The sequence below is a fragment of the Malus sylvestris genome, chromosome 16, assembly GCF_916048215.2.
Source record: "Malus sylvestris chromosome 16, drMalSylv7.2, whole genome shotgun sequence".
NCBI lineage: Eukaryota > Viridiplantae > Streptophyta > Magnoliopsida > Rosales > Rosaceae > Malus > Malus sylvestris.
The window spans coordinates 7326130-7340410 of record NC_062275.1 but is presented as its reverse complement, the minus strand read 5'-3'; the positions used below and the strand labels follow the sequence as shown (position 1 = coordinate 7340410).

Below are 14281 nucleotides of genomic sequence, written 5' to 3'. Positions count from 1 at the left end.
TTAGGGCAGTCTCATACATCTGTGAGTCCGACTCTTAAGTTTTCCGTTAATTGATGATGTGGCACTCATATGAACAATGACTAGACACTACGTGTCATTAAAGATCCACGTGGAAATTAAAAATTAAAAAAATTAAATTTGGTTGTCTTCTACCTCCCCCGACTTCGCTTCCTCCCTTATCCCTCAATTCTTTCCTCTGCACCAATTTGAACGACCATCTCTCGAAGAGGACCTCCATTTTCGGTTTGCATTCGTGGGTAGTTTTGGGAATTTGCGTCAGATCCACCATTGTTTTCGTCCTCTTCCTCGTCTCGCTTTGGTTCACTTATTGCCGCAACAGCAGCAGCTCCTTGAAAGCCAAGACCTTTACACACAACTCTTCCGCCATCCCGAACGTCTCCAAAGAGATCCAAGAAATCCGAATTGACGACTTCCAGACAACCCATCGCAGCGCGACCCGAAACACATCAATCACCAGAGCCACCTTGACCCGGCTGTTGACTCGGACTCCGCCAGAGCCCAGCCCCTGCTTCTCAAGCAGGACGATCACCATCACAGCCCAGCTGGGAGCGGCGGCCGACAGAGAATTCACATTGAGATTGGAGAGGACCACTAGATTTCTTACCCGGAGAAGGGCGGCGGTGGTTAGTCGTCGCATGACAGCGGAGAGGCTCAGTCTGGGGACCAGGGGATGATCGTCGCGCCGGAGGTTTCACATTTGGGGTGGGGACATTGGTACACTCTCAGAGAGCTTGAAGATTCCATTAATGGGTTTGCTGGCGAGATTGTGATTGGTGAAGGCGGCTATGGGATTGTTTACCATGGGGGAAGGGTGGCTCGGGTGGGCAAGGGTTGGGTGATGTGGGATGGGAGAAGTGGGTGAAGGGGATGGAGGGGTGGAGGGTGGGGGAAGACGAAGGGGTGGGTGTGTGTGCGTTTTTTTTTTTAATTTTTTAATACTTTTTAAAAAAAATTTAAATTTTTTTTTTTAATGACACGTAACGTTCAATCATTGTTCACATGGACGCCACGTCATCATTTAATGAGAGACTTAATAACAAGATTAATAGATGTATGAGACTTTTCCAAAATTAACACTTTAACTTTAGGTATGAATTTAGGATGAAAAAAACTTCATATACTAAATGTTGAAAACTACGAAATTTAAATGTAGGAAATTAAGATTTACCTTTTTTTATTTATTTTTAGTTGATGAAACGATGAACACCTTCTTTAGTTCCAAGAAAATTGAAAGGTTGAAAATTCAAAAGACAGGCCAAGATAGTGAAATGATATATATATATAAGTAAATACGGATGTTAATAAGATTCTGGTCCCCTTTCATATTTTAAAGAAATCAATGATGACATTACTTTATGGAAAAAAAGATTCGTGGACAAATATTGGAATGATGTGATGCGGATAGTTCATTTTTAGTAGTACATGATTTGGCATGCCTTCAAGATCTGTTTTGCTGACCATTACGCACATATGATGATGTTTATCACCTAATTAATTATTGTAAGATGAATTTAAATTTCAAGATTTGTATAATAAATAAACACAAATCTTAATATTTAAACTTATTCAATGATAATAAGTAATATAGTGAACATTACCATTACTTGAAGTTAGTGAGCAAAATTGCACGCTTATTCTTCTCTCTGATCTCCCATTTTTTTTCATTTTCCTTCTTAAACTGAATTGATTATTTTCTATTTTTGTTCTATCTTCCATAAACTTTTGAATATACAACAATATTTTGCCAATAGAGTATACAACAATATTTTACCAAAACTTTTGAATAAACTTTTGAATATACAACAATATTTTACAATAAAAGTATGTATAGGAATGGCGGGTCCTATTGATTTTGGGGTTTTTTTTTTTTTTGTCAAATGATAACTTTTGTTACATTTTAATAGAAATGTTTACATTTTCAGCAATAATATTAAATAAAAACTCCGGACCAAGAGCATCCCAACGGAAAACACTTCTATGCGGTAACATAGGAGGCTACAGCATGAGCATCGACTTTTCCATTCCGCTTGACAAACACAAACCTCACCCCTCCTAATTAAGATGTCAAATGATCAATATCATAGATAAAACACTCCAAAGTAGCATCTACCACATACTCCCCATTCAGCATACTAATTATCACTTGAGAGTCAGGCTCAATCTCCACTTCATCACAACCCATCTCATATTGATTTTGGGTATGACTACATGAAAATTGAAGGTACGAGATAAACAAGAGGTTGTGACTTGTGAGGGTTGTTTATCCGATATGTACTTCTTCTCACACTCATTAATTCTCATTCCTAAAACCAAGTAATCATATATATTGTAAGGGAAGACTGAGAGTGATTTGAGTTGAGCAACACAATTAGCTGGTCATAAATATCCAACTCCACACAAATATACAACAACATTTTTAGAATTCATGAGAACCGAACTTGAGACTTCTCATAGATATAATAAAAAAAAAGAAAAATTAGGTTTCCATCCCTATTCTTCCTCCTCCATTGATTAAAACATTATTCATTTTCAATTTTTAACCAGGTCCTTAGATTTTAATAAACGTCATTAATTATTCAAATAATAAAATATTTTTTAAATAAGTAAATATATTCCTTTAGTGTTAGAAATGTTACATTTGGTATATTCATATTTATGGCTAAATTTTTTTATCATATATTTTTATTTTTAGTTTGTACCCATTTTTAATTTGCAACTTTTTTTTTTAATTTGTACCCATTTTCTTTTTCAATTTGTACCCATATATTAACTCCTTTTTGTGCCCATATTCTTTAAACTTTAATTTGTATTTGTACCTATTTTTAATTTTGCTAAATGTACCCATGCTAATTATATGTATTTATTTTATGTTTTAGAATATATCAATAGTTATTTTTTCAAATATGTTAATTATTATGTGGGTACATTTTTTTTTTGCTATACTTTTTGTGAACAACAATATTACTCTGAAATTGATTTTTAACTATTCATTATATTTTAAAAATATTATTTGAATTTGTTTAGATTTCATAATTTGTGGGACATTAAATGCATAATTGCATGAGTTAAATCTCTTAAATGATGCTAAAGACCTCGATCAAAATATTTAAACAAACAAGGTTATAATCTTACAATTAGGTTGATTAAGGACTAGAACTAAAATAACCAAAAACAAGTTTTCTATTTTTAATTTTATTAAACAAAATGAAAATTGAAAACAAAACGTTTTTATCAAATGTCCCTTTAATAATTAGTCCAAGCCAAATTGGACTTGGCTTTCCAACAACAATTCTAATTCATTTTGTCTTGGCGGCTGGAGAAAATTGCAAGTCTTGAAGTTGAAAAGTATTAAGGACAAGGACACCCTTCGGATCGTTTTTTAGGAATCCGGATAATTAATCCATCATGTTCGTTTATCATACATTGTACAGTCAATTTTCGTCAGGTACTGTTTATATTTAATTTTAAATAATTTTTAACTGCACAATGTACGATAAACGAACACGATTGATTGATCTTTTGGATTCCCACCAATAGGATCCGAATAGGATCTTATTCCAAATATTACCAGTACCAGCTAGTAGCTATCAGGAATAATTCACAATAAATTTCTGCATGTATAAAATTAAAAGTTCAAAACGCACATAGTTTCGCTCTTCCTCAGTAGCTAGTCCACTCTTATTTAAGGCTAATACGTTGTATGGACATGGACACGGAGATACGACACGACACAATGAAGATATATCAAATTTTTAAAAACGAAAACACGATACGACATGAATACGGTGTTAAAAATATACACAGAAAAATTAAATATACCAAAAATATTATAAAATAACCATTCAAATTTATTACTCAAGTACAAATTTATATTATTAGACCCAAACCTTCAGTTATGTACTTATGTTGGCACATCTGCAATTTAATTATTAAATTAAAAAAAAACCAAACAATGCCAAAGTCATCCGAGAAAACAAAATTGATGTGCTCAATAATTACAAATAGAAACAAAGTAATACTAAACCATGACCGGATGGTCAATTAGTTGGGAATGAATTTTAGACGGCACGTCATGAATTTGATTTTCGGTTCTTGTAAATTACACGATGGTGGTTAGGGGAATACTAAAATGTCTCTATGAGTCTTCCCAACCCTTGAACAAATATATTGCTGGAGTGAAGAACTAAATAATATTATAGTTTACATGAGGCCACAACCGCATATAATATATTATAATGGAAAAATTAGGTTCCCATCCCTATTTTTCTTCCTCCATTGATTAAAACCTTATTCCTTTTCAATTTTTGATCAAAGTCCTTGGATTTTCAAAAACGTCATTAATTATTCCAATAATAAAATAATTTTTATTTCTAAATAAGTAAATATATTCATTTAGTGTTGGAAACGTTACATTTGGTATATTCATATTTAAGGCTAAATTTTTTTATCATATATATATTTTTTCGTTGGCACCCATTTTTAATTTGCAACTCTTTTTTTTTTAATTTGTACCCATTTTACCTTTTAATTTGTACCCATATATTAATTCCTTTTTGTGCCCATATTTTTTAAACTTTTATTTGTATTTGTACCCATTTTTAATTTTGCTAAACGTACCCATGCTACTTATATGTATTTTGTTTTTTTATGTTTCAGGATATATCAATAGTTATTTTTTAAAATATGTTCATTATTATGTGGGTATATTATTATTATTATTATTTTTGCTATACTTTTTTGTTAAGAACAATATTACTCTAAAATTGATTTTTAACTATTTGTTATATTTTAAAAATATTATTTGAATTTGTTTAGATTTCATAATTTGTGAGGCATTAAATGCATAATTGCATGAGTTAAATCTCTTAAATGATGCTAAGGATCTCGATCAAAATATTTAAACAAACAAGATTTCAATCAAACAATTAAGTTGATTAGAGACCAGAACCAAAATAACCAAAAACGAGTTTTCTATTTTTAATTTTATTAAACAAAATGAAAATTGAAAATAAAACGTTTTTATCAAATGTCCCTTTAATAATTAGTCGAAGCCAAATTGGACATCGCTTTCCAACAACAATTTTAATTCATTTTTTCTTGGCGACTGGATAAAATTGCAAGTCTTGAAGTTGAAAAGTATTATGGACAAGGATCCGTTCCGGATCTTTTGGGATCCGGATGATCAATCAACTGTGTCCGTTCATCGTACATTGTGAGATTAATTTTCATCAGGTACTGTTTATATTTAATTTGAAATAAAAAATTTAAAATAATTTTTAACCCACGATGTACGATAAACGAACACGATTGATTGATTATTTGAATCCCCACAAATAGAATCCTATTCCAAGTATTACCAGTACTAGCTGGTAGCTATCAGGAATAATTCACAATAAATTTGTGCATGTATAAAATTAAAAGTTCAAAACCCACATAGTTTCACTCTTCCTCAGTAGCTAGTCCTCTCTTATTTAAGGCTAATACGTTGTATGGACATGGACACGAAGATACGACACGACACAATGAAGATATATCAAATTTTAAAAAACGACAACATGATACGACATGAATACGATGTTAAAAATATACACAAAAAAATTAAATATACCAAAAAAATTATAAAATAACCATTCAAATTTATTACTCAAGTACAAATTTATATTATTAGACCCAAACTTCAGTTATGTACTTATGTTGGCACATCTGCAATTTAATTATTAAATTAAAAAATAAAACAAACAACGCCAAAGTCATCCGAGAAAACAAAATTGATGTGCTCAATAATTACAAATAGAAACTAAATAATATTAAACCATGATCGGATGGTCTATTAGTTAGGAATGAATTTCACAAGGCACATCATGAGTTTGATTTTCGGTGCATTTAAATTACACGATGGTGGTTAGGGGAAGACTAAAATGCCTCTGTGAGGCTTTCCAACCCTTAAAAAAATAGATTGCCGAGGCGAAGAACTAAAGAATACTATAGTTTACATGAGGCCAAGAACTAAAGAATATTATAGTTCACAGAGGCAATCTAATTGAAAAGGAATTAGGATAAGGATAATGCTAGGGAGACCAAAATTTTAAACCAAATCTGCAAAATCAAATGATGTGTCATCAATAGGAAATAAGTACGTTAATCAATACTTAAATAATAGTCCAATCATCAACGTCCACTTCATTGGCTTACCAAATTTGGTTTAGAAATTTGTTCTTACTAGCATTACCCAATTATTAACCAAGTTCACCATGTAGTTGAATTATTTTATATAAATAGGAAAGGTGAAATGCCAATTTATTCCTGAATTATCACCTAAGTGAAAATTAGGTTCCTAAATTATTATTATTATTTTCTTTAGAAAAATCAGTCATTTAATTATAAAAATCTACCAATTATATTCCTAATATTAGATTTGAAGCTACTGTATTCAATTTTTCGTCAATTTAAGTCACATTGTTTACATGCGATACATATTGGAGGGTAGATTGGTAATTTTTCATAAAAAATAGTGTATAGTGTTAACTCTGGAGAGTACATTAGACGTTCAATTTGCAACCTATATGAAATGTTAAGGGTTTACTCGAGAAAATAATGGTATTACACTCTAAAGTGTGTCAAGTAACTTAAGTTGACGAAAAATTAGATAAAATAGCTTTGAAAATCATAGTATTGTTGCAGTCATATTTAGAAGAGGAATGTGATTGTGTAGATCTTAGGAAATCTGGGAAAGTATTTTATATTCCTATTAGGATTAGATTAGCTATTAAATATTGTAATCATAAATGGAAAGATTTTACCCTTCCTACTACTATAAATAAAGGCATAATGAGGTGAATCAAATACACCTCACAATTAAATCAATCTCTCTTCTCTCTCAATATTGCCGAATCCCTCTCTCTCTCTCTAAGATTTAGATCGTTCAATCAAATAGTCTTACAACAAGTATAAACAAAAATAATGATTTTTAATAAATTTAAGGAATTATTTTACTAAATCGGCACATCATCCAAATAGGAATGTTAAAATTCCAAATTCATACCGCCCACGTTGCTCGGTGCGTGTTCTTTATAAGGATCCAGAGGCACTGTTCAAAGTCTCAGAGAGAGGAGAGAGACCCACCAGCAGCACTAGATGTAAAGCATTCAGCAACTTTGATTCTTCCTCGTCACTACCCTCCCTCCACGTGCGTCCTCTCGTACATTCACAGGTTCGCTTCTTTAAAAACCGACCCAGCTTACCATTTTTCTTTGTTTTCCTATCCATTTAATATAATCCCAATAATTTTGTTTGCACCTGCGGCATTTCAATGGCGATTGGGTTGTTGGGTTTCGATCTTTTGCTTCTTATCTGAATTGGGTTCCCATTGTTCTTATACAATTGGCCTTTTTTATGCAGGTCTCGTCCATTAAACTCTCCCTGTACGTAGAAGCCAGAGTTTTTCATATTCTTTGAGTTGGGTTAGTTAGATTTTCAAAAAGTTTCTGAATTTATTTCTGCCATTGATGGATATCTCACTGGAGATTTCGAATGTAGCTTTTTTCATAGTGTTATTAACGTGGGTTTTGCTTGATATTATGAGAGGAAGAAAAAATGGTGGCCAAACAGGTTTGAGATATAGAGCGGAAGACAGAGGGTGCAAATTTCCTGATTTGGTCACCTTTTCAGCAAATGCTTTAATCTCAAGCTTTTACCTTGGTTTTGGGATTTATGAGTATTGGGGTGGTAGAATTGTAAGCTGTAAATCCATCTTCTCAGGCATGACTTGGGTTTTGGCCACAGTAGTTACAGGTTACTCAATGATTTACAGAGCTCACAGTGAGCCAAAAAGGTGGCCTTGGGTCCTCAGTTTCTGGTGGATCTTTTCCTGCATTTTTTACTCACTTTCTGTGTGCTTTTACCTCATTGCTCACTTCAAATTCTACAATTTTCCAGAGATTTTCCCAAAGGCTAGTTTAGTCGATTTCGCTTCGTTTCCTTTGTCAATACTGCTTTGTTTCAATGCTTTTAGTTACGTCCAGAAAAACAATGACCTTAAACACCCATTACTTGAGAAGGAAGATGAAATTCCCTCCCAAGAGAGTGACACTTACACCAATGCTGGAATTTGGAGTAAGGTTACATTTCAATGGCTGAACCCGCTTTTCAAACGGGGTCGAACCCAAAAGCTGGAATTGCCTCATATACCATCTATTCCTCCCTCAGAAAGAGCAGCATACGCTTCCTCTTTGCTCGATGAATCACTGAGCAAACAGAAGATGGAGGACTCTTCGTTGCCAAAATCCATAATGCTGGCTGTGCGAAGATCATTAGCTGTAAATGCTGTTTTTGCAGGTAAACTCGTTGTTCTTGGATCACTTTTCTTTTTAGTTTTTGTTTTATTCAGTCCTGCAGGTTTTTATGTGTTTTTTTAATTTATTTTTGTAGGAGTCAATACGGCTGCATCATATATAGGTCCTTTTCTGATTACAAATTTTGTAAATTATTTACTCGAAAAACAAGATGATTCAGGCAACCGCCATGGACTGATTCTTGCGTTAGTATTTTTCGTTGCTAAGACATTGGAATCATTGAGTCAAAGACAGTGGTATTTTGGTGCTCACTTAATTGGTGTACGAGTAAGAGCAGCTCTCACCGTGTTGATTTACAAGAAATCTATTTCCATCAAGTATTCGGGTCCAAGCAATGGTAAAATTATTAATTTGATCAATGTGGATGTTGAAAGAATTGGAGACTTCTGCTGGTACGTTCATGGCATCTGGTTGCTCCCGCTTCAGGTATTTTTGGCCTTGGCTATCCTTTACAGGAATCTTGGTGCAGCCCCCTCTGCTGCTGCTCTTCTTTCCACTGTTTTGGTCATGGTATGCAACACACCGTTGGCCAATAGGCAAAAAAGGCTTCACTCCAAGATCATGGAAGCGAAGGATTCGAGAATCAAAATAACATCGGAGATTCTGAAGAGCATGAGAGTTTTAAAGCTGCATTCATGGGAGTCCACATTCTTGAAGAAGCTGCTTCAGCTCAGGGAAACAGAGAGGCATTGGCTGAAGAGATACCTTTATACATGCTCGGCGGTTGCCTTTCTCTTCTGGGCTTCACCAACTCTAGTTTCAGTTACCACTTTTGGTGTTTGCATTATACTAAACACACCTTTGACAGTAGGTACTGTATTGTCCGCTTTAGCTACTTTCAGAGTTCTACAAGAGCCTATCTACAACCTGCCAGAGCTCATTTCCATGATTACACAGACAAAGGTATCGATTGATCGTATCCAAGAATTCATCAAAGAAGATCAAATGAAGCTGATTCCTTGCCATCATTCAAAAATATCCAATGTCATGATTGTTATCGAGACAGGAGAGTATGAGTGGAAAACAAGCAATCAAAACTTAAAGAAACCTACAATCAGAATTACAGAGAAAATAAAAATACCGCAGGGATACAAGGTTGCTGTTTGTGGCTCAGTTGGTTCTGGCAAGTCAAGCCTACTATTGAGTATACTCGGTGAGATTCCCAAAATTTCTGGGCCAGGAGCAAAAGTTTATGGCACAAAAGCTTATGTTCCACAAAGTGCTTGGATTCAGACTGGAACGATAAGGGAGAATGTATTGTTTGGCAGGAAAATGAAAAGGGGATTCTATGAGGATGTTTTGGAAATTTGTGCTTTGGACCAGGATGTCAAGATGTGGGCAGATGGAGATTTGACGGTAGTGGGAGAGAGAGGGATGAACCTAAGTGGAGGAGAAAAGCAAAGAATTCAACTCGCACGAGCTGTGTACAGCGATTCAGATGTTTATATTTTGGACGATCCTTTCAGTGCTGTTGATGCACATACCGGAACACACTTGTTTAAGGCAAGCCAAACTTCTCATCATTTTATATTTTCTTTAGTTTTTTCTGATATCGTTATTTTATGTTTTATGTAGCGACATGGTTTTAATCAGACGTAATGTTTTGCAGAAATGTCTCTTGCAACACTTGTCCCAGAAGACTGTTATCTATGCCACCCACCAATTAGAATTTTTAGAGGCAGCAGACCTTGTCTTGGTAAGTTTTTGAAATTTTCGTTTTTATACTGAGATGATTACATGTTTTATCGAGTCTCATATCTCTCCGGTTTAATTCAATTGCTGATAGGTTATTAAGGATGGTCAAATTTCTCAGTCTGGAAAATATGAAGATTTGATTGTGGATCCCAACAGTGAACTTGTTAGACAAATGTCTGCACATAAAAAATCATTTGAACAAGTTAACACTTGCCAACAAGATGATTCCTTTAACAGCAAATCTCATCAAGTTAATCTCATAGAGGTTTTAGATGAAGAAGAAAAGCCTTTCAACAACGGCAAGCTTTCAGAAAAAAGTCATGAAGAGGAAGCGGTAACTGGTCGAGTAAAATGGAATGTTTACTCAACATTTGTCACTTCTGCTTATAGAGGTGCTCTTGTCCCGGTCATCCTACTCTGTCAAGTCCTCTTCCAGGGACTACAAATGGGAAGCAATTACTGGATTGCTTGGGCAGCGGAGAAAGAATCCAGGGTCAGCAAACAGCGGTTGATTTGGGTATTTGCTCTGTTGTCTGGTGGGAGTTCCATCTTCATATTGGGAAGGGCAGTTTTTCTGGCAACTATTGCTATTCAGACTTCTCAGCGTCTCTTCCTTGGAATGATTACTTCAGTTTTCCGCGCACCAATTTCATTTTTTGACTCCACACCTTCTAGTCGAATCCTCAATAGGGTCAGTTTAAATTCATCTTCCGTTTGCCTGTTTAATAAATTCCATTGAAGTATAAATCAAGTTCGACCACTTAATTCTTATTCCCCTGTTAATGTTTGCAGTCTTCTTCGGATCAAAGCACAGTAGACATTGATATTCCATATAGATTAGCTGGATTGGTATTTGCCCTCATCCAGCTAATAAGCATCATCATCCTTATGTCTCAAGTGGCCTGGCAAGTCTTCATTCTTTTCCTTCTTGTTCTTGCACTCTCCGGCTGGTATCAAGTAAGTAATATCCCATTTTGAATTTAGTTTTACTTTTTAAACTTTCGATTTTATTTAGAACCTCCAAGGGTATCTGCGCCATATTGCACAATGTGAAAGTTGACAGTTCTTCCAGCTCATATTCAAGTATTTGGTACGGGAATTTTATTTTATTTTATATGTTTTGCAGGCTTATTACATTACCACAGCTAGAGAACTAGCCAGGATGGTTGGAATTCGAAAAGCTCCAATTCTTCACCACTTTTCAGAATCGATATCAGGGGCAGGAACAATTCGGTGTTTCAGTCAAGAAGGCCGCTTCCTGATGAAAGTAATGGCCTTGATTGATGATTATTCTCGCGTAGCCTTTCACAATTATGGCACGATGGAGTGGCTATCTGTTCGGACGAACTTTCTGTTTAACCTTGTCTACTTCCTACTTCTTATCATCTTGGTGAGCTTGCCTAGGTCTGCCATTGACCCTAGTAAGCACCTCCAATCCCTGATTTTTGTTGAGCATTAGTTTAACTGTCGGTATGTCTTGGAATGCATTATCAGGCATTGAAATTCCAACTCTTAACTAATGGAGTACTTGCTCTGGTCTTAGGTTTGGCGGGATTGGCAGCTACCTATGGTTTGAACCTGAATGTCCTTCAGGCTTGGGTAATATGGAATATGTGCAATGTAGAAAACAAAATGATTTCTGTCGAGCGGATTCTTCAATTCACAAATATACCAAGTGAGGCACCGCTTGTGATTGAAGATTGTAGACCAGCGCCTGAATGGCCTATGGCCGGAAGAATTGAACTTGAAAACCTTCATGTGCAATATAATCCAGCTCTCCCAACCATTCTCAAGGGGATCACTTGCACCTTCCCTGGAATGAAAAAAATAGGAATTGTGGGCAGGACTGGGAGTGGAAAATCCACTCTGATCCAAGCTCTCTTCAGAGTAGTAGAACCCTCGGGAGGGCGAATTCTTATTGATGGTGTCGATATATCTAAAATAGGTCTGCAGGACTTGAGGTCAAGGTTGAGCATAATTCCACAAGACCCGACATTATTTCAGGGAACCGTGAGGACCAATCTGGATCCTTTGCAACAGCATTCTGATCAAGAGATATGGGAGGTGAGGATCAAAACCTTTTATTTTAGATAGATTATATGGTGGTATGGTATCGTTACTTATGCGACTCAATAACTCAGGTTATCAATCAATGCGGACTGACGGAGATTGTTAGGCAGGACCAAAGGCTTCTTGATGCACCTGGTATGAAGATCTCGTAATCTACTCAATCATATAATGAAAGTTGATCAATTGTTTTGTTGTCTCATTCACCGAGTTGCCTAATTTATTTGAAAATCTGGATTGTATTACAGTTGCTGAAGACGGAGAAAACTGGAGTGTTGGACAGAGGCAGCTCGTTTGCCTCGCTCGAGTGCTCTTGAAGAAAAAGAAAATTCTTGTGTTGGATGAGGCTACAGCTTCTATTGATACAGCAACAGATATTGTAATCCAGGAGACCATAAGGAAAGAAACGAGTGGATGCACCGTGGTCACTGTGGCTCACAGGATTCCTACTGTTATTGACAACGACTTGGTTCTAGTTCTTGACGAAGGTAGTGTAAGAATTCTTAAAATAGGGCTTTTTCTTACACTAAATTTAATAAACATAAAACAACATGGAACTTTACGACCGGCGAGAATACTTTTGATTGCTAGTATAACCTGGTCACTAGGTTTTTCCCAAGAGTGATAGAACCTTTCACTTTAGCGGATTATTGAAAAACGTATTATTGATTAGGTGACATGCCCTGAAATGATTTTTTAACTGTTTGAATCGTACAGGCAAGGTTTTGGAGTACGATTCTCCAGCTCGGTTACTTGAGGATAGTTCTTCGGCATTCTCCAAGTTGGTGGCAGAATTCTTGGGGAGATCTTCCATGAGCAGCTGCTACAGAGATCCAAGTAGAGGCGCATCTTTGTAACTCCCAAACGATGCTGTTGGTTCGCGTTATTATTCTTACTACCCAAATGTTGACGTGAACGGATGAAGGATGATATTCTGCAACTGAAAGGTGCAATACCGATGGAAGTTGAAATGCCGGAAGCAGGGTCGTCCATGAGATTTTGGGGATCCTGTGCGAGACTCTAAGGGAGGCCTTTAAAAAGTATAGAATTTTGGTTGATATGTTTTTTTTTTTTACTTTTTAATTTTTATTATTATGTATAAATTGAGGTAAAAAAAAAAAAAAAAACAAAAAAGACTGGTGTTGTGGTTAGGTACCTATTTGTATCCCTATGTTTTTGGGTTCGAAATTCCTTATTTTTGCATACCAAAAAAAAAGCCCTTAGAAGGTCTAACATTTTAGTTGCTATGTTTTCTTTTACATTTTAATTATGATTGTATATAATTGAGATAAGAAACCTTGTGTGAGACTATAAGGGAGACCTTTAAAAAGTATAGAATTTTGGTTGATATGTTTTTCTTTTTACATTTTAATTTTTATTATTATGTATAAATTGAGGTTAAAAAAAAAAAAAAAAGACTGGTGTTGTGGTTAGGTACCTATTTGCATCCCTATGTTTTTGGGTTCGAAATTCCTTATTTTTGCATACCCAAAAAAACAGCCCTTAGAAGGTCTAACAATTTGGTTGCTATGTTTTCTTTTACATTTTATTTATGATTGTATAAAATTGAGATAAGATTATGGTGGCTATAGAAGAATTTGGTAAATCATTGCAAATATAAATATATATACTATCTATATAGGCAAAATTAAATCATGATTGAGGCCCCTTCCGAATTGGAGGCCCTGTGCGGTGGCATCACTTGCACACCTCAGGGCCGGCTCTGGCCGGAAGAACCTGCCGCTGGAATGGCACTCTTTCGTGCATGCGCAACTGATGTCGCAATGTCTCACACGGTGCAAATCTGCTCGTATCCCTGCCTGTGTCGACTTCAGAAGCCAGGCATCAACCTCGGAAACATGTCTAAGGACTCGTGCTGGGGTCGCTCACGGCACCATTACCAGTAGAATTTGATAGCCATTCGATGGAAGCTCATACCGTGAAGATTGAAGTCCCAAAATACTGGGACTGCAAAACAAAGTCCTAAATATGTTATTTAGCTTTTGTAATAATCCCAAATTCCTTCTTTCATTTGTCCATGGAATCATCAGCTAATTAGTTTTTACGAAGATAGCAACTTTTGCACTAACTTTTGCATTTAGATTCCTTCACTTCTTCAAATGATACGTGTCATTTTTTTACACAAA

General features: G+C 35.4%; 1 protein-coding gene and 1 long non-coding RNA gene across 3 annotated transcripts; one reads left to right on the top strand and one right to left on the bottom strand.

Annotated features, from left to right (window-relative positions):
- The first annotated feature begins 7021 nt into the window (after positions 1 to 7021).
- On the top strand, positions 7022 to 14207 carry LOC126609001 (putative ABC transporter C family member 15). Of its 2 annotated transcripts, none has more exons than XM_050277020.1 (11): positions 7022 to 7231; positions 7420 to 8355; positions 8449 to 9875; positions 9982 to 10068; positions 10159 to 10758; positions 10860 to 11024; positions 11194 to 11488; positions 11611 to 12131; positions 12209 to 12272; positions 12383 to 12622; positions 12852 to 13484. In XM_050277020.1, exons 2-11 carry the CDS (start codon positions 7527 to 7529, stop codon positions 12989 to 12991), a joined length of 4368 nt encoding a protein of 1455 aa, XP_050132977.1. In that variant the 5' UTR covers positions 7022 to 7231; positions 7420 to 7526; the 3' UTR covers positions 12992 to 13484. The 2 variants fall into 2 exon arrangements, 1 of the variants encoding a protein (XP_050132977.1); XR_007618064.1 differs by lacking the exon at positions 7022 to 7231 and adding an exon at positions 13777 to 14207 and having other exon boundaries at positions 7269 to 8355; positions 12852 to 13174.
- LOC126609002 (uncharacterized) lies at positions 13197 to 13763 on the bottom strand. Its single transcript, XR_007618065.1, has 2 exons — positions 13573 to 13763; positions 13197 to 13290 (listed from the first exon to the last, which is right to left on the bottom strand). It is a non-coding gene; the product is annotated as an uncharacterized LOC126609002 (long non-coding RNA).
- Positions 14208 to 14281: the final 74 nt, after the last annotated feature.

Bases quoted from the DNA above. Each gene is read 5' to 3' on its own strand.
- LOC126609001 (XM_050277020.1), top strand. From the start codon at position 7,527: ATGGATATCTCACTGGAGATTTCGAATGTAGCTTTTTTCATAGTGTTA. The intron at 9,876-9,981 runs GCAAGCCAAACT...AATGTTTTGCAG, and splicing joins CCGGAACACACTTGTTTAAG to AAATGTCTCTTGCAACACTT. The intron at 10,069-10,158 runs GTAAGTTTTTGA...AATTGCTGATAG, and splicing joins AGGCAGCAGACCTTGTCTTG to GTTATTAAGGATGGTCAAAT.